Source organism: Falco rusticolus, chromosome 12 (assembly GCF_015220075.1).
Source record: "Falco rusticolus isolate bFalRus1 chromosome 12, bFalRus1.pri, whole genome shotgun sequence".
Taxonomy (NCBI): domain Eukaryota; kingdom Metazoa; phylum Chordata; class Aves; order Falconiformes; family Falconidae; genus Falco; species Falco rusticolus.
The window spans coordinates 4,393,255-4,413,534 of NC_051198.1; the positions used below are offsets into that span (position 1 = coordinate 4,393,255).

Below are 20,280 nucleotides of genomic sequence, written 5' to 3' on the forward strand. Positions count from 1 at the left end.
ATAGGGCTTACCCTCACAGCAGTGGGGAGGCTGTGCTTTTCCTCGAGGCGTGAAAAGGATCCAAGGGACTTTGGCTTATTTGCGTTGACATCACACCTTTAGATGACTCTCTTTCACAGTTCTGACTGTCAACCTCTGCATGTGCCCTTAATTTTTTTTTAGACTTTTTTTTTGTCACATTTTTACTGTGAACTGGCCTACTGCTTGTGAATTTTCTTCTGCTTTGTGTTTTTATCATCGCCCATCCTACCACAGATAACCCCAGGTTATCATTCTTGAAATAAATTCACTAGAGGTATTTAGACATGTCAAATCCCTTGTTTCAGTATTTGCCCTACCCTTCAAAATGTAGTCCCAGTGCATGTAGTTTTCTTTAGTATTGCTATGGGGTTGGGGTTTGGTATTTTTGTTTTTTTAATCTTGGAACTTCAAAATTATTTTGGGGTGGTGGAGGGCTTTGCCCATTGGCGCTTTCCCCTGCTGCTGCTTTTGTGTTACAGCTTCACCATGAAATAGCTCTGAGCCTGGTTCTCTCTAATTATTTAAAATACCTATGGAACCCTGTCCATTTAAGCATGGAAATAGGGAGATTCCAGTGAGTCTGTACTAGGGGACTTGGGGCACTTGCAAGCAATAGTTGCGTGAAGTTGTGTTCCTTCCATGGCAGGGGCAAAATGGACTTATTGAGTACTACATCCTCCCTGACCAAAACTTCAGCCCATTCTTCCTGATAGAAGATATGAGTGAGGGGAAAATAATTACAACTGGAAACCTGTCTAGATCTGGAGAGATCCATTTAACAGTGATGGCTAAGGACAAAGGCTCTCCACCTTTAAATGGCACTGCAGTGATTACTCTTAATGTGTTTGACAACCATCCTTTTGTTCCTCGGTTTAACGAGAGCAGAATCAGGTGAGGCTTTCGTATTAACTTATATAACTGGTTCGTATTCTCCTGGTAGTGGAAAACATAGTAAAGCTGAAGCTCATTTTTGTATTCATCCACACAGAAGGAAGGACATCCCAGGTGGTTTTTTAAATAAAACATCCAGGAAATTCTGCTGTGCTGATGCTGATGGTTCTGTGAATGTGATTTGAGGCATTGCCTTTTATTTCTTTATCGTGCAGCTTGCATAAGCCAGACTCTTCATCCCTTTCCTCTTGCACACTAATAAAACATTCTTCTTTAGCCTTTACTCAAGGATAAACAAATGTCTAGCTAGAGAAGTAGGGCTTGCACTGCGCTCTGAAACCCAGTGAGCTCTAACAAACAACTAGTGGGGAGGGGGCAGGATTTTCCACAAAGAACTCACTCTTAAGGAGTTAAATTTCAAAGCCTGCCAGTGCAGCAGCTGCTGGGCAATTTAACATTATGATTTATCTTTTATTTTCTATGTTAGCATTTCCGTTTTGGAAAACACAGGAGTGGATTATTTCATTTACGCTTTTACTGTGGTCGAAACTTTAGGAAAACTGATTGATTATACAATTGTATCTGGCAATGAAAAAGGTGAGTGTTGTTTCCCTTATGAGTTAAAATAGCTAACAGAATAACCTGTCTTCTGTGTGGCAGATGTTGCTGTATGTAAATGAGGAGATGGAGACCAAGGATAAGAATCTGTGTCATTTAAAAAAAAAAAGAAAGTACACAAAGAATTTCTTTCAGACCTTCTTCAGCATGGACTTCATTAATCTTCTTTGGCTAAAGAGGGGGTAGTAACTTGCTAGAAAATGAGTTTCTGTAGCATTATGCTAGGATAATTTGCAAGCTGACAGAGCCAAAATGGAAGTTGTTGTTAGCAAGCAGCTTCCTCCCTGCCAGTCACTTTTAGTCTATCATTTCCTTGCACTCGCAACTATGTTAGGGCATCTGCCCTCCTTCAGCTTTTGCAGCTGTGCTGCAGCTCCACATGGCACACGAAAAAGGGAGTAATTGGAAACTGAGAGGAAACTTGGAAATCAGTGAAAAAGGAGTTGTGCAACAAGAAGCTGCAATTCTGTTTTCCAAGTATGTTGCTCCTTTACGTGTTTAAGGCCTGTCTGGTCACCCCTGCTGTGATACCTTTGCTGCACAGCTAGTGGAAGTGTTGCATTTCACTTTCTGAAGAGCAGAGGACCCCTAGAAACATCCTAAGAGCAACAAAGACATGAGAGGTAGAAGGGTTACAAGTGAAATAGTAGCTATAATAATGAAGGTGCATGTTTTTCCTTTCAGGTCATTTTAGATTGGATCCGAAAAGTGGTCAGCTGAGAACAGCGATTAATTTGAACTATGAGGAAGTTTCTCAGTATGTGATTTTAATTGAAGCAAATGAAAATCTCTTATCTGCCACAGAAGTCCAGCGTTCAGGTAACTTTTTGCTTTGAAGGACATTCCAACTTAAATCTGGGGCAATGAACACGTCTCCTGCGTTTACAACCCAATATAGGAATCATGATTCTCTTTAACTGAAAAGTCTGATGCGAAAGGTGAAAAGCTGAAGTTCAAGGTTGTACAGAGGAAAGCCAGCAGCCTTCCCCCAAGGGTGCAAACCCTCACAGGGCCCTACCATGGTCTCAGAGAAGAGTATAATAGCTGGGCATTGGACAACTTGGCAGGAGCTGGAGGAACCTGCCTGTCCCTTCCCTGGTGCAGCATAGCCAGCTGCTGTCACCTCTTGTCTTGAACTGCCTGCTCTCACTGAAGCCCCTGAAGGAGTGAGATATTGCTCCTCTGGGCACATCCCTGCTGCGTTCCCTTTCTTCTCCCTCTTCCTCCCATGCAGCAGAGATACTGCTGCAAAGCCACAGCCTGACCTAGCCTTTGAAAGCTGTGCTTTGCCAGTGTTCGTTGTTGCAGTTAACTTGTGGTTTTTTAATAGGCCTGCTTGCTCAAAATGTGGCAATGCTGACAATCTCAGTGCAGGATGTAAATGAAGAGCCAGCATTTTTGAATGATGCCTACTCTGCTCGGATACCGAACTCTGTGCTGTACAAGTACCCGGTTATTACAGTTCAGGTAGAGTAGCTTTCTGTGTTCTTCGTGAGAATAGAAATCTCTTCCAAGATTTGGATTTCTTCCACAGTTAAACTGGGCTAAAGGAGCTGTTCAGTCTGCTCTTGAAAGCTTGATGCAGATTCTGCCCATCAACCAGGTTTAACAAATCGCTGGTGAAGGATGGGATGTTTAGGGAACTGGTCCATACCTGTCCTACTAGTGGGTCTGTCAGAAGAGCTATACAGTCTGTTCTGACTCATGCTGCTGTTATGGATTATGTACCACACAGGCTACCGTTCTCTCTTCGGCACCATTAATCACTTTGTTATCTGTCAGACCCCAAAGGGAATTTGATTTCAAAATGGAACCGTTCTCATCTTGTTCTAAGTCTGGTGTTACCTCTCCGTTCTAGTCTGCTCCTTTTATGCTTGTAGCGTAATCCTCCAGACTTCATAGTAAATTTATTTCCCCTTTTATACCCTTGGTCTGATTCTGGTAGTTTGTGCCCCACTTTTAGTGCTAAGAAAGAAATACGACAGCACTATTCTAGAATACTCCAGTCTTACAAATAGAAACTGCAGAGTTTAATGATTGAAGGGCAATGGTGCAGCCCAAAAGCCACAAGCTGAGTTACACAAATCACCTTTTTTAAATCCAGGCCACAGATCCAGATTCAGGAGACAACGGACTTCTGCTGTACAGCTTAGTGAATACTCAAACAAATGAATTCGACATTGATGAAAATACAGGGCAGATTTTCACAGTTTCTGTAGCAGGAAAGGCTGGAACATTTTACCTGGAAGTCCGAGCTGCAGACCAAGGCACAAGGAGACTTACAGCCCGGACAACAGTCAATGTAAGGAAAATTGCTATTTATAGTCCTGATTTGCTTCCTTGACAAAACTCGGTATACAAGAAGGGCTAGGTTTGGTAATAACAACAAAAAACCCTACTTAACACCATACAGTGAGACTGTCAGATACACTGGTATTTACTACACACTTTCAGGCCAGAATTATGAGGTTGCCATTTCTAGTAACATATGAAAATATGTTGGCATGAAGACTGATTTTTAGAGGACAATTATTCTATATCACAGGGTTTTTTTGTGGTGGGACCTTTTTTTGGTGTGTGTGTTTGTTTGTTTGTTTGTTTAATCAATCTGAGAGAGATACATATGCTTCAGCAAACCTGACATGTAATTTGTTTCTTTCTTAGGTAACCCTTGATTCCAGTTCCTCTGACAACATTGTGGTAGTGGTGCTTAATCAGAAGATCAATGCTGTTGAAAGAAACATTGTTGAAGTAAAAAGGTATTTTTGAAACAGTGAATTATTCTGATACAATATCTAATGACAAATTTATAGTCCCTTTGAGATAGGTGGCTGAGAGCCTATAGGCGAGACAATACCCTAGCCAGTGCCCGTGAAAAGCTAGGCCTTAACTTGACGTAGTTCAGAATACTTTGTGGGAATTCACAGGAATCCACCAGTTTTTACCTGGTAAGGCTTTGGCCTGAGCTGATGAATGTGAAAGAGATCATTGGACTAGTCGATTTTGAGAGGTCTCTTCCTATCTCAATGTTTCTGTGATTTTAAACAGCCTGGAATAAAGTCCTTCATGGATAGTAGGCCCAAGATAGAAATGTGGAGGCAGATAGGATAGCAGCCACGAACCAAACCCACCTCGGCTACAGGTGAAAAAATCCCCCAAGTAGCACTGCAGCAGAGCTGCTCAAGAAGCTCTCGGCCCCACGGTGCTAGGGGGTGAGTTGGTGTTGTATGGATGGCCACACAACAATTAAAAACATATTTTGGCCTTTTGGGCTTGTTAATGAAGATACAAGATCTTTTGTTTGATTACACATAAGCATATATTTCCATTGGTAATATTGAGTCATGTGTTTTTGAGGGGAAATCCCTCTGAAGGTTGGAAAAATGAGTTTGTGATGCTGACGCTGTTATGGCACCAGTTTTTTGTTGGTAAAAATTAAATGGAAACCCTAGAGCTGCTCTGCTGCTTTCCTCAAAGCAGCTGGTACTGACTGCTGTCAGAATGATGGATTAACTGGGCCGCTGGTGCAATCCAGTGTGAAAATCTCTGTGGAAAAGGAGAAGAAAGCAATGAGGATAATGGGACTGAATTTCACTCCTTCCCACCTCTACTATTTATAGTACTCTATAGGTATCACTGCCTGTATTTACAAAAAATAACGTCAAGCATGAAATGAGCCGTATGTCACTTTGAAAAGCATGCTGTATTATATACTATGCAATATTGGTTATGAAAGCTAGGTATAAGGTTTTGTTAACCCTTCCTTTCTCTAAGTAATTGTTCAGTTATGTTAATGGCACCTATCTGAGAATTTTCAGGCTATGCACAAAAGTTATGTACTGTCTACTAATGAAAAGTATCTTCGCTTACCAGAGACAAGGACTGGATTTTTTTGTTTCCCTCTGCTACTCAGTCACTCAACGATATTGGTCAAATAGCTTAATTGCTTTGCTGATGATAATCCTGCATTTTTACATGCTTCTCTTAAAATACTAAATACCTGAAAGTGTTGTATTAAATACTACTTTTTCATCATCTCTAATTTCCAGAGTAGAAGAATTTGTCATTGCCCAGTTAATTTAAATTGTTTTCTTAACATGATGGCAGGGTCCTGAGAGATAAACTTGCATGGAATGTATACATCATTGATGTTTATTCAAATGAGTTTGAAAGAAAAGCAAGAAGCAGCACTGATGTAACCTATGTAAAATTTACTGCTTTTGATGAGGCAAACCAGGAATTACCTGCAGAATATGTAAAAAGGTCTGTATGGCACAGTCTGTCTTCTGGGTATCAGAGCTATGCAGCTGGGCTTTGTTTCACTTAAAATCATTAATGTCTTGGACTGAACAGGTTTAGATGAAATAACAGTTTAGCTGAAATTTACCTCGAGGCTTATTTTAGTATTTTTAGAATTCAGAAAGCTTTCATTATTTATCGAAAGGTGATTTTCAGAGTTGGACAAAAACATGGATAAGGCTGTTTAATTGTGCAAAATATATTTAAAAGTTAGTTTTAAAGAAAACAGAAGCAATATCATTAAAATGGATATTGACTTCACTTCAGAACTGCAGAGTGTTGATTAAAAACTTACATTTCAGGTGTATTTTACATTTGTTTCATAACATGTCAGTGGTATGAATGCATATTCATATAAACATTCTCTGAGGGGCAGCTGCTATTTAAACACACAATTTCTAGACTCAACACATCTCTCAAACAAGCACTTGTTTGTGGCCGGTATTGCTAATGGAGCCTGTGATCACAGGAACCTTTTTCTCTGAGGGAAAGTGCTGTTAGTAACTGTGAGGCTACATGCAGCTGCCTTAATGTGGATTTAGAGGATACTGACCTCTCAGATTCAATTTTCCAAGCTTTTGCATCATTTTAGTTCATAAGCACCAGGGCTGGTTGCAAGAAAACAAGAGTGTTTTCGGAATGAAAGACATGATAAATCTGAATCTTTGGAAAAGGTCTTGGTGGATGAGGGATTGGTATTCTGTTATTTTCTTTGTCACTGTTCAAGCCAAAATGAAGGTCTGATATGTCATCAGCATTTTACTCTTCTGTCTTCAGGAAACTTAGGGAGCAGAAGAGTAACATTGAGGTAGAACTGGAGAAAATATTTTCAATTCCTGTTACTGCTGCCATAGAAGAGGGTCGTGCTGAACCGGCAACGCCTGAACTCATTGCAACAATTGTGCTTAGCGTTCTGCTAGTCTGCACCCTCGTAGCCTTCCTGGTATACGTCCTTTTTACTATAAAAAGGAAAAGGTACAACTACTTTTACTTTAACAATGTAATTTAGACTTGCAACTATAAGTTTACTTCGAATGTCAACCTGAAAAGTACTTATCTGATAAATTACTGATATTTGCATGGAGTGTCACCTAAGATTTGCTATAAATCAAAATGCCTGGTGTTGTACCATAGATATTAGACATGCTACGCATAACTGGAAGTTGGTTTATTCTTGCTTGTCACACAGCAACAGCAGAAGCAAATACTTTTAAAAACAGAGAAATGTGGAGAGCAGAAATTTTAACTGTGAAGGGGGACACAAGCAGCTGTGATATACCCGCATAAGTCTCCTCTAACCCCATGAATGCTGAAATCAAGGGAGGTTTTGCAGCTAACTTCAGTGGCAGCAGGACCAGCGGGTGGAGAAAAACAAATGCATTTCCAAGAGGGCAGCGGGTACCTACCCTGCTACCGTTACAGAAATATAGGAAATACTCCAAACCAATCCCCAGAATCATACTGAAAATAAATGCTGTGCGTTAAATTTACGATACAAACACATCATATTCTGTTTTTAAAGCAACTGTAAAGCCCATCTTCAAAGATAATTTTATTTTAATGTATTTATCATTTTCAAAAGGTATGAGCAACAGTATCTGGTTAAGAAGCAAGCTGAAATGAAGAAGGGTATTGATAATCTGTGTGCAGCTGATGGAAGAGGAAGTCTGAAAAGCTTAGAGAAACTAGAGCACATGAATAATGTGTAAGTAGAATGCTGATAACACAAATTTATTTAAAAATAGCATGTCAAAAGACATGTCAAAAGTTTATTCTGGTAACATAGCATTTTCCTTGTATCTTTCACTAGAGTATATAGACTGATTTTTTAAGAACCCTTACAATTTTAAGTTAAGAACTCTCTACACTCAAAGGAAGCTGATACCTTTTAATCTTGTATCAAAAATTACAAGGGCAAGTTCCTACTTTCTCTTTAGCAAATTGTTAAGCCATATGCAGGAAAAACACTCTTCAGGATACAAGAAGCTACTTCATGTTTCCCAGGGTAAAATCCCAGTGATTTTGAGATCAGTCTACGTGCTGCTCTCAGGTTTAGAGAGGCCAAGATTTTTGTCTCTTGACTATTTGCAAGCTCGAGGTGTTACGAATTCTCTCTTTCAGGGAAACTGACGTAATAGCATTTAGCAACATGGAAGACACCAAAAGAGGTGATGCTGACAAAGACGTAAATAAGGCTGATGAAAAATGCGCTTACCTTGAGACACTACTCTTAGATTGCGATGAAGAACATGAAGGAAAGGTAGCATCTGAAAGGGCTGCTGAACCTAGATATGTAGATGCCCAGCCCACTGCAAAAAGCACAACAGATCAGGTAATTACCTTTTCAATTGCCAGGAATGGAGTGAAAGATACTTTATCACTGTATGTCAAATAACTGAAACAATTATTGAAAGTGGTAAACCTGTGATAGCACTAAAAACCCACCAACTTATGTGAAGTAACAAAAAATCTTTGGGGAGGGGCTGTTTGTCCCTGCTGAGGAGGAGGAGGACTTTGTGACCCAAGAATGGTGACTTACATGTGTACAGTAAAGGGCTGTGTTGCGTGCTGCCCCTAAAACTTGCAGGCTTGAAAAGAATGCTTTCTTTGCAAGCGTTGGGGACAGAAATATGTGTGTATGTGTAAGTTAGAGGACTCGCACTGCTTAGGACATGCCGGCCCGGCCCGTAGCCCGGCCTGACGTGCCGCGTTTTCCCGCAGAGCTGCGCTGGGACCGCCGCAAACCCGGGGCCGGCGCCCGCCCCCGAGCTGAAGGGAGTCAAGTTTTCAGAAGTGGCAATTATTTTGCACGGGAACCCCGAAGATGAGCCCGATGATGACGATGTAGTTTTCCGTCAGTAAGAATGCTGGATGAAGAAAGCCCTGGCGGGATCCGCGGCAGGGGGAGCGAGCGGCGGGGAGGGGGAGCGCCGCCCCGTTCTGCGGAGGGGCCGGGGGCGGCGGGGCTGGCAGCAGCGCTGCCTTACACCGCATCTCGTCGCTCGGGCCGTGGGTAGAACGGGCGGACAATAAAACCGATTCCACAAGTGACGCCGGGTCGTTGTTCCGGGCGAGGGCACCCCGCTTCGCCGCCGCGCCTCAGGCGGGGGCGCTCCCCGGGGCGGCGGCAGCGCGGCCGCGGCCACCCAGAGGCCCGGGCGGCGGCTCCCCGCCTCCCTCCCCGCCCCGGCTGTGAGGGGAGGAAGGGCGGCGCGGCTTCTCCTTCCTCCTCCTCCTCCTCCGGCGGGGAGCGAGGGACGGGGGCGGGGAAGTTTCTGGCACCTTCTGGCCGGGCCGGCGGGCGGCAGCGGGGCCGCGGCAGCGCCATGGCCAAGTGGGGGCAGGGGGACCCGCGCTGGATCGTGGAGGAGCGCGCGGACGCCACCAACGTCAACAACTGGCACTGGTGAGGGGCGGCGGGAGGGGAGGGGACGGGAGGGGAGGGGGCGGCGGGCCCGCGGCGGGGGGGGTGCCGCGCCTGACGGCCCCGCTCCCCGGCCAGGACCGAGCGGGACGCGACCAGCTGGTCGAAGAGCAAGCTGGAGGAGGTGCTGGTGGGGCTGGTGGTGGAGGGCGAGGCCGGGCGCTGCGAGATCAGCGACCTGAAGCACGTGGAAGGCGAAGCGTCCTGCAACAGCCGCAAAGGGAAGCTCATCTTCTTCTACGAGTGGAACCTGCGCCTCAGCTGGAAAGGTACCGGGGGGCGGCCCCGAGGGGAACGGCGGCCCTGAGGGGAATGGTGACCCTGAGGGGTCGAGCGGCTCTGAGGGGCGGCCCTGAGGTGAGGTGAGGGGACGGGCGGCTCTGGGGGGCGGCCCTGAGGGGAACGGCACGACGGGGGCACCCGGCTGCGCTGGGCTGCGGGGACGTTCGCTGAGGCGATGCCTCGCCCGTACTCCTCGGGGGCGTCTGTGAGGGGCTGGCGGCCCCTCGGGGGTGATGCGAGGGGCTAGCGGTGCCCCCTCTGGTTCAGCCGGCGCTGGCGGCGGCAGGGACCCCCGGGCTCGCCTTGCTTTGCCGGGCGCGGGGAGCGCGGCGGCCGGGGGCCCGGCAGGTGCCCACGCGTGGCCCCAGGCGCCGTGCCGCGGGGAGATGGGCACTGGCAGGGCAGCCTTGCGGCTTGGCGTGGTGCCTGCGGAGCTGGCGCTGCCGATCCGCTCTGCGGGATCAGGAGGGGTCACTGTGGAGAGGGAAATTGTCTCCCTTGGGCTGGAGAAACAGGAACACCTCAGTGAGCTGCAGTGAATCAGAACCGTACGGAGACTGCAGGAGACACGTGGGCCTGAACTGTCATAAATGCTTATTTTTAAATAATCTTGAAACCCTAGCTTGTCTTTTCCTCCCCTTCACCCAATTTTTTTGTACCACACACGTTTCTTAGCATTGTTTTACCAGCGTGTCAGCACAGTTTTACTCATTTTGCTTTGTGAGAAGTAAATACTTCAGTTGTGACCAGATACGTATGGCTTACAACAGTGCGCTCGAATTGTTGTAGTTTCCTCGGTGTGCGCAGATTACAGTGTGCTTAACGCGTGCCGAGAGCGGGAAGTGGGAGAGCCTAAGAAGTGTGACAGTGCAGTTGTTTCCAAAAATTTAATGTAGTTATGTTGAGAATAATGAAGTACGTGAGGAAAAAACTGCTCAGTGGGAATAAGGCAACTAGAAATAGTTCCTGATTATTTGGGGTAACAGGGATTGTGCCCATGCATTTTTGTTTTGCTGCACCCGCTTGCAACCCCGGACAGTGGAGGTTCATCCTCCACTGTGCTTGTCCCGTGGCAAGCTCTTTATTTGCAGACCAAGCCAATAGTGTATCTTTGGGTAATACTGAGGAATTCTTTCCAGTTACTAGATGCCTAAAACTTGATGGCAAATTGTGGGCCGTCTCTTGCATTGGAGTAAGAAGCAGGAAGGGCTGGTAAAAAGTGCCTGCATGGGACATTGCACCTGGATATTGTAATGCCAAATGACAGGCTGTTCCTCCCCCAAATACTGTACTTATTTCTTAGGCCACAGTTGTTACTATAGGAGGTGGGAATACCAAAGGCCGTGCTTAATTTCCCCTTCTTAATGCCTGTACCCCAAAACAGAGTTGCAGTTCCTGGATCAGTGTTTCAGATGATGCTGTTTTGCTGCTCCAGCGGCTGCCTGCCTTCCGTGCTTCTCCTTTTCACAGTGCCCTTTCCAGGGTAGCTTTCTGGGACTGTTTGTCTTGGTTTGGCTGGCTGGAGCATTTATTTTTTCAATGCTGAGACCAGTGCTCCTATTTGAACAATTTGAAATTGAGGTCTGCTTCTACAATAACAGGGGACATAAAGAAGTACTGTTACTTATTTTTGTTTGCACTGATAGCCAACTAAGTTTTAAATGTTACAAGCGTGTTACAGACTAAGGGTGTACTTACAATTGTGATCTCAGTGTTAACAAAGAGCAAGGCAAACGTAATACTCTGTCGTGCGGTTTGTATCAGTGCAGTTCAAGTAATTATCAGCTTTTTGATGTTTTGGCTTTGTTTTTTAAGATAAGCTAAAATCATCTAAGTTTTAAACACTAGCTAGTTTGGTTTTGTTGGTTTTATTACAGTGTATAAAGCTTAGAAGTAGGGAGATGCAGTATTGTATTTCTGTACAAATGCTTTCTAAATTCTTTTTCCTCTGCTAGGTCTTTATGCTTTTTCAGTGTTTAACTACAGACAACTAATTCGCATTAGGTACTTTGCTCAGCTCTGTGTTGTGTTTAGTGGATAATGTCTTTGAGAGCTTAGTTTTAAAGGAGTTTGCTATTACACAGTGGAATTTAAAAGAGGCAGGGGATGATGTTTTATGGTGGGTTTTTTTCTTAATTTGATAGCCATCATGATGTGTGTTTTCTGTGAGCTCTGAATTAGAAATGAGAGTTGGGGCTGAACTGCTTGAAACACTAATTGCTGTAATTAGTTCCTTCTACAAGTCTTCTAGGATAACTAGGAGCTCAAGCTATGATTAAAACGTGTTTACGTAAGGACAAGATGTTATACACCCTGAAATTTGCAGCCTGTTTGAAAAGTGCGGTGTTGGAAAAACATTGCCCTTAGCAATTTAGATTACAGAGCAACAAAAAAGGGGGAACTGAGGGTACTTAATGGCACTAAAATTGAGCAAAAATGGCTGTTCTATCATTTGTTAGAAAATGTAATGAGGATTTCAATGGATTATTCTACATTGTGGTGGAAGCTTTATGAAAACATACATGTCCTTTTAAAACTTCTCAGCCGTGGGTTTATAGGTAGGTCTTTCTGAGACATGCTTTCACTATCAATTTCCTAAAACACTGGATTGACAGGAAACAAACAAATTTATTCTTAGGTCTGTTAATGGAGTCTCATGAGATTCAAACAAATAATTAATTAGTTTGATAAAATGTTGATAGTTTTGCTCACTTTACAGTTACACTAAAAATACAAAGTGTTCTGCCTACATAATGTTCAACAACCAGCTCAGTTTGTTAACTGGTTGGACCTTGCTGTTCAGTGCATATACCATCTGGATTAATCCCTTGAGCAAGCAATTTTTTGAGGGGGGGGAAAAATACCTGTTTACTGGTTTTATGAATTTAAATTTGTTAGTTGTTGGCCTGCGTTAGTTGTGAGTCTTTAAGAGTTGTGAAAATTGTTAATAAAATTAGCTGAATCGATAGAAGTCAGGTTTCTGTTTTGCTCCTAAAAATGTCTTCCTACCTGCTTGTATTATTTCCTTTTTGGGTAGAGTAGATGAAAATAAGATTTGCTCTACTGTCTGCAAAGACAAAACTTGTGTGGTTTTGCTTGTACTTATCCTGTTGCCAGAAGAAAGCAGTAAAGAGCAAATAGAGACGGCTGCGTGCGATGTGTGTTGGGCCCAGAAGTGTTTTAATGGTGTAATTAAGTAGTTCACATGGCTTCATACTTGAGCCAGTGGGTTCTCCTGGGAGGCTCTGAGGAGCCCAGGAGAGTCTTTTTAGTTTAGCCTTTCCTGTGTGGAGGTGGCTGTCTACCTCTGGATTAACAGACTTTGCATCTTGCGCTGTGCTCCACTGACTTAGATCCTGGCCAGGAAGGGCTCTTTGCACTGTACTCCACCCTTGTGTTACTGGCAGTCATTCACACTCTATTGCTAAGAAACGTCCGAGCATTTGTTTGTGTACTTCACTGTGATCTTGACCGGCAGCACGTTAGGTTCTATCCGTGCATGGTTGTCCCCCTTTAGCATGGCAGGCCTTTCAGGGCAATAATTAAAAACAGTGAAAGGAGGGTGATGTTCAGTAGTAGCTGGATCTAGCTAGCTCCTTGGAAGGTGAGAGAATCCAAAGAAATACTACATCTAGCTTTGTGATAATGCCCCTTTTGCAGTCAGGCTTAACACTAGGTCATTTGAGAGTTTTGCTGATAGACTGGTAAATCTGTTGTGTTCTCTATGTTTTGACGCCTAAGCTGATAAAACTGTATGGAGATAACTGGGTTTGGGGTAGAAGTGCATGTTTCTGCTGCTGCTTTCTAAAGAGATTCTAACATGATCTAAATAGTAAATTGATTTAAATAACTAAATGCTTTCGCAGGGCAAGGGGGAAGAATCTTCAGTGTAATTAAAAAAAAAAAAGTGTCAAACCTTAAATTCAGTCTTTTCACTGTAAGGTCTGAGGCAAAGCAGCACGCTACTGGGTTCCTATCCCGAATGTGTTTATAGAGCCGTGTAGGTAAGTGATGGTGGGCCTGTGCCCAGAAGGGTGCCAAAGCAGAGTGTGATTTCTGTTCTTCCGTGTGTACAGTGAATAGTAGCAGTTCACAGTGAGGATATAAAGAGTAAGAATGAGTATTCTAAAAAAATTTGCATGTGGTTTCCTGGTTTTAAAAAAATTTGGTTGTATACTTGTCCATTAGAGAGATATATATATATACGTATGTTTTACGGTTACATCGCTGTATGTTGGAAGCTTTTCAGATATTCAAGAAGGAATAGGTAGCATTATAGAGAGCTTCTGCATGAAGGGCAGACAAGTTATGGGGAAGAGGAGGTTATTTTTCCCCTACCCCCTTTTAGATTAACACTCTGTGTTGGCAGACAAAAGTTGTTGTAAGCAGAGAGTACATCAGAACAGCTGGCAGTTGAAGGTGAGAGCAGTGGCGGAACGGTCGTGCAAAATGTGCTGAGAAGACATACCTGTGTGCGTATCGCAATACATCTGTACAGGAAAATAAAGCTCTGAGAATAGTTTGCTGTGAAAGTACTGTGACACGTTTTGAGACTCGGTTGCTATTTGGTTCCTTTCAATTCAGATTCTAGACAACTTGCTTCAAGTAACACTTTTTGACGATTATATCCAAGCATAAAACTCTTGCTATGTGGGAAATAGTTTTTAATAATGCATTTAAGAATTCGTTATGTTAATACAGGTACAGTGAAAGAGTCTGGTGAGAAACATAAGGGATCAGTTGAAATTCCTAACCTGTCAGAAGAAAATGAGGTAGATGATACAGAGGTAGGTGTGAAATACCGATATGGCTGTATAGGCTCAAATAAAGTGTTAATCAACATATAGGCATTGTATTTTGATTTATCCTGTGATTAAGGGAATAATTACACTTGGATAGCTTATTTAATGTTTTTGAGTTTTTGTACTTGGAATAATGACTTATTTCTGTTCTCAAATTTACCTACTACGAATGTGCACAATTGTCTTTGCTAATTACTCTTTGTGATGATATGTTAACTTGTAGTTGAGAAGAACTCTGCTTGTTGTAGTCTTAAAAAACCCCAAACCCCAACAAACCTTGTACCTAAACCGTAAGAACTTAAGGAATGTCCTCGTTAGTTGCGTAGCAGTTGCTAGTGTGGCTTCCACAGATTCCTCAACTCTGCTGGATACTAGGCAACTCTGTTGATACTTGATGTACTTGACTAAGCTACTGTCGAGATAAGACTGCATTTGTTAAGTCAGAACCCAAAAGAGCTTATTTTTAGCGAAGGTAGGATAAACTGAGAAGATAATGAAATTGCAGCTGTCCTCTGAACATAGTAAACAAAGCCAAAATACTTTCTTTGTTGCCAGAACTCAAAAGCCTCATGTTAAGGTGCCTCTTAGATTTTGTAATTGTTCTGTTTCTAGATAAACATTAGCAAAAAGAAAGGGGAAGGTGATGTTCTGAAGGACCTTATGAGAACCGAAGGAACCACGAAAGTCAGACAGGCCCTGAGAGATTATCTGAAAGCACTTAAAACAGGTAAATTAAACCAGTATGTTAGGTATGTATTTTATTCAGTCGCCTTTCTTGAGTAGATTGGTAACGTATTGACAAGTCCTTGGTTTTGTACTGTTTTTATTGAAGTAAGTTAGTCCTACCAGTCAAAATCTTCGTTGCTATCAAACGTGGCAGCGTCCAGAAGTTTCTGTAGCGACCCAGGCAGTGTTGTGTTACATGAATTGACCACAGAAACGACACAGTCGGACCGGCAGGCTGCTGGCTGGCAAAGCAGTGCCCAACCTCAGCTTGCCGTTCCTCTGCTGCTCAGATCACGGAGATGGCCCATTCCTTAGTGGGCAGAGAGTGTCGATTTGGGGTCAGGTAACTCTGAAAAGCCTGTGTTTTTAAGGGAAATTGCTGTTAGGCTCTGTTGCTGATAAAAAAACAGGGCTAAAGTGGGGAAACGGGGTTAGAGTTGCATGCCCCATTCTGTGCTCCCATTCTGCCCAGTTTTACCCACTCTCTGCAGTTTTAGCCAGCAATTTTCATTACATATCTGAATGTCAGGGTGCTTGTTCAGCTCCGTTTCATACTGAAAAGTGCTTTTCTTCATTCCAGAATTTACCTTGGGAATGATTCTGCCAACAAAAGCTGCTGCTGGTCAGGAGGTGGCCACTGAGCAAAAACCAAGTGGGAATGCCATGCAAGTATGTTGGCTTTAAACGTTACATGAATTTAACTTTACCATATGTAGTCCCTACAGATTTTGCTACGGTAAAGATTGCATATTCCTGCGATCACCTGCAAAAGTGAAAGGCTTTGGGGCAGAACTGCCTCCTTGCTGCCGTGATCAGGGCCTGTGGTACGCAAGTGACCCGTCACAGACCCTGGGCCTGGCGCTGCCAGGTGCGGGAGGAGGATGGCCGCGTTTGCGTTCCTCTGAAGGCTTCCTGCTGCAAGGACTGTATGTGCAGCAAGGTGAAGCTCAAGTTCACTTGCACAGGTCACCTCCCCCCGGTCAAAAGTTCATTTTAGGTGTCTTTGGAGCGAATCACACACTCGGTCGTTTTTTTTGATTAATTCAGTGAATCCTGATGAATACTACTTTTAAATAAATGTGGAAGTACATTGCAAAATTAGCGTATATTTATGACACAGTGTATTTAGGAATGCATGGGTAACAATGATTCTGCCACTCCAGAACTGTTGTCTGATTCGCATTCACAGAAATATTTTTTGCTTTGCAGGACTCTGTCTTACCACAGTCCTTGGATATAGTTGGTGTAAAAATTCCAACAGTGAAGATATTTATGAGAGAAATCTTCAACTCTTCAGCAGATGAACTTTATAGCATCTTCACAACGAAGGAAGTAAGTGATATTTCCACTAGGCAACATAACAATGTAATGCTGTTGTATCTGAATAGTTGTGTTAGTGATGAATGTGTCACGCTCATAGTGTCAAGTTCAGATAATGCTCCTTACGTACATTAAATGGAGAGATGCGATTGTCCAGCAACTGAAGGCTTCATGAGCTACCCTTTTCTGGTAACTTCACTGTTCAATTCTGATTGCCATCATTTGCTCTTCAAAAGTTTTGCTGAATAGCTTCACCTTTCAAGCCACCGCGGAATTTCAGTGGTGAAAAAGCAGAAGCTGACAGCTGCTGAAGCCATGTGTCACTTTGGTCTCCTACCAAGGAACAAAGGCTAGGCAGCTGGCCTCGCTGACAAGTTTCAAGTTCTTGTGGTAGCAATCAGAGAGCACTAGAAGGCCGCAGTAGGATCATTCGGCTTTTACCTTTTTAATGAGAGTTTATTAGGGTGGCTTAGACCTTTTTTTTTGCAAGTTGTTCCCTTAACAGGAAGAAAAGGCAACTAAACAAAGTGAAGGTGCATGTTCATGTAGTTCGTGTGCAGCTCAATCACGCTGCCCTGTGCTAGTTAGAAAAAGCTTGGCTGTGGGATGTAGGCATTTCTCATTCGGCAGCTTGCAGCGCTGGGCAGTGGCACTGTTGTTACCCACAGCTTACCGCTTAATTGGTATTGGATGCGATGATACTGTTGCCTATAGGGTGCAAAATACAAAATCACTGATTCTGGGTTCGCGTCCTTCAAAAGAGCCAGGGCTGCTACCAGAGAACTTTAAATTACAATCCCAGCGCTACCAATGGGAAACAGTAATGGTGCTCGGCAGCAATTCTGCACCTTCCTAGAGCTGCTGCTCCGTCCACGCCCCTCGCAGGGGGCTGGAGTCCTTACCCGTCTTTGCATTTACCACTAGCTTTCTCAGCATTTCTGTTCTCATTCTGTCACCTCCCTGGAGCCTGCTGCTAGCACAGAGCTCAGGGGAGCGCTGTATAAAATGAAAAGCCCGATCAGTGCTTAAAGACTCTTACATACATTGCAGTTAATCTCTTCAGCGACCCTCCCTTGTCTCATGATACGGTGCGTTATCTATCAGTATGGATTTGTAGTTAACTGACGTGTGCTGTTCTTTTTTTGCTAGTTGGTGCAGAAGTTTTCTAAATGTCCTGCTGTGATTGAAGCTGAGAAAGGAGGCAAGCTTCAGATGTTTGATGGCTGTGTCAGTGGTGAATATGCGGAACTGGTAAAATGCTCCTGTTTTGCACTTTAAAAATGGGTGGTGGTGGGCTATTAGCCGTTTCTCTGAGCTAAAAAGTAGCGTTGAGTTTCTGACAGAGCAGCTTCTCTAGTGCATACTGGGTTCCTCTGTTTCAAAGTAAAAAACCTGCTATTATGTTGTGTGATTTTTTTTCCCAATCAAAACAGCAGCCACTGACTACACCCAGCAACCTGCAGAGAGGGGACATTTTTTTTTTTACTAGGAGGAGGAGGAGCGAGAAAGCAGGTTTAAAGTTTATTTTCCAAATCCACATCAATTCTTCTTGTAACTGGAGAAGTGATCGCCGTTCCGTTCAGGGCAAATGTTACACTCTCCCCAGCTTAACGCTTTTGCAAATAAAAGGGAAAGATAATTAGAGCTCAGCTCCATTTTTGAAACCTGAAAAACCATTTTCACAGTCGCTGAGCTTCAGATTTGGTATCTTACATCCATCCAGATGACAGGCAGTAAGTATCACTGACACCTGGACAATTCTTAAAAAAGCAAAGCCTTGGAAAATGAGATTGTTACTTTAACTCAACTCAATAAAATTTGTTGATGACATCGGAAAGGGCTCAGTCTGGAAAGACAGACGCTGCAGAGCTGAACGTCCCCTGATGGAAGCTGAGAGAAGTCAGTTCTAGTCATCGGCCTTTGCAACTGCATGAGGAACTGTTTAGGTGAAACAGTCCAACACAGGAACTTAATGGCCTAGTGAGAACAGTGAGCCTGATCTAGGCAAAACTTCAGCTGACATAATGCATACGCTTGTGCTGAAGTGACGCCTCCCGTGAGCTGGCGGCAGGCTGTAAGGCGTTTTTGCACAGTACTGCCGAACCTGTACACTCAAGCAGGCTGGGCTGCTTGACGGAGAATCACAGGCATACTCTGCGTGCTTACACGTCTCAGAGGTGAAAACATGACTCTTAGCAGTGCCCATTTCAAGGTCTGCAAGAAAACCAGCGTTCTAAGTTTAGTAACGAATGGGCCTGACCGCCTCCCATAGAGAAAACAAAACAGTGGAATGGAGCACGCCAAGAGCTTCGTGAAAATACTTTATTTAAAAAACCCCAATCCCAACCTTTGTATTGTTTACATGCATGTGCCTACTGTTACATAACACTCCTCCCCTTGTTTTTCAGGAGAGAATTAGCATTGCACAGTTGCGATGTGAATTGTCTCAGGGGTGTTCTTATCTTCTCACAGGTCCCAAGCCAAAGAATCGTCCTGAAGTGGAGGTGTGGGAGCTGGCCTGAGGGTGAGTCTTTCTGAGGCCCTCTAAGGGGGGCTGCGCTGTGCGGGGAGAAGGGACAAACGTGACAGTTGGCAGCCCTGCTAACTGGAAGCTCCCGCAGTCTGCGGTCTCTGGAGAGCAGCCTGATGTCCACAGCAGGTGGGATCTGTGAAAAGACCTTCACCCGGACACAGGCAAAAGCGGATACAAAATCAGCAACAACAACTGTAATCCCCTAAAATCCACTTTTACTGAAATGTCGTGTTTTCTTCCTTCAGAACATTATGCAACGGTTGCCTTGATTTTCAAGGCTATGGCTGCTCAAACAGAACTGCAGTTAGAGTGCAAAGGAGTTCCCATCTCCAACGAAGACAGCACAAGACAGTGTTGGAAGAAGCGGTATTTTGAAGAAATACATATTTTACTGCAGCAGTCCAAAGACGACATGGAATGATAACAGCACTGTAGTTTTGTTAGGGCATTACTTTTTATACTTTGTTAACAATTGGGTTTTTTTTTAAAAAAGTAATTTATTTGTGGGAAGAATAAAGACCCACTTCTATGATACTGTATATAATTTAAGCATTATTTATGGATTTTTAGTGAACGGGGTGGTGAGTAAGTCAGACTATGTAAATCAGCAGCTTCATTTGAGGAAAGCCATCTCCGTGCTGCTTGCCTGCAACGTCAGAGAGTAATAATGATTCAGCTGCAGTGAAGTGCTACCAGCATCGGTGGGTCGGCTGCGCGGAGCAGTAGGAAACATTTGCAGTTCTTTGATACTCGGTATATCAAGTGGCAAAACTGAATCCCTCCAGGAGATGGCATTCCCATCAGCAGTGAACAAAGGGATTATAAAACTGTTGAAACGGCGGGGCTAGAGTAGTTTACAGCCTCCTTCAATACTTCCTAAGATTGCTTTAACTGCAGACTGAATTTGTTTCTAACATTGTAGACAGTTTTAAGGAAAGATTAATTAATGTCCTGTAATTCTGGTTGGCATGACGGTTACCACTATTAAGTCTGCATGCACTGTACCCCCTTACTTGACCTCAGTGTGAAATTTTTTTGCAAAAAACAAGCGGTAATAACGCTTTCCTTCTGCAGTTCTGTAAACCTTCCACTGAAATGATTGATGGCCCTCTGCAATTCCGTAGCTCAAATTAAAGTGAGCAACTGTTAGAGAAATTAAGACAGGAGCGTAGCTGGGATATTGAAAGTAAAGAATTTTTACTCTTAATCAAACCACACTGAAGTCAGGAAGAGTAACTTAATTCTCAAATGCTTTAATAAAACTGTATTAATTTAATATGCAATTTGAAACGTACTGACCAAAAAAGGGCAGGCTGCCTTTGGAAAACATGGTTGGCTCAATAAACGATGTGATTTTACATGCA

General features: G+C 43.6%; 1 protein-coding gene across 1 annotated transcript; it reads left to right on the forward strand.

Annotated features, from left to right (window-relative positions):
- The first annotated feature begins 9,124 nt into the window (after nucleotides 1-9,124).
- On the forward strand, nucleotides 9,125-20,280 carry LOC119155987 (activator of 90 kDa heat shock protein ATPase homolog 2-like). Its single transcript, XM_037405186.1, has 9 exons — nucleotides 9,125-9,235; nucleotides 9,332-9,522; nucleotides 14,237-14,322; nucleotides 14,950-15,064; nucleotides 15,644-15,732; nucleotides 16,273-16,395; nucleotides 17,533-17,634; nucleotides 18,856-18,907; nucleotides 19,162-20,280. Exons 1-9 carry the CDS (start codon nucleotides 9,156-9,158, stop codon nucleotides 19,335-19,337), a joined length of 1,014 nt encoding a protein of 337 aa, XP_037261083.1. The 5' UTR covers nucleotides 9,125-9,155; the 3' UTR covers nucleotides 19,338-20,280.

Excerpts from the sequence above, each read along its gene's own strand:
- LOC119155987 (XM_037405186.1), top strand. The coding sequence starts at position 9,156 with ATGGCCAAGTGGGGGCAGGGGGACCCGCGCTGGATCGTGGAGGAGCGC. Across the intron at positions 9,236-9,331 it reads AACGTCAACAACTGGCACTG|GACCGAGCGGGACGCGACCA; the intron begins GTGAGGGGCGGC and ends CTCCCCGGCCAG. Across the intron at positions 18,908-19,161 it reads GTGTGGGAGCTGGCCTGAGG|AACATTATGCAACGGTTGCC; the intron begins GTGAGTCTTTCT and ends TTCTTCCTTCAG.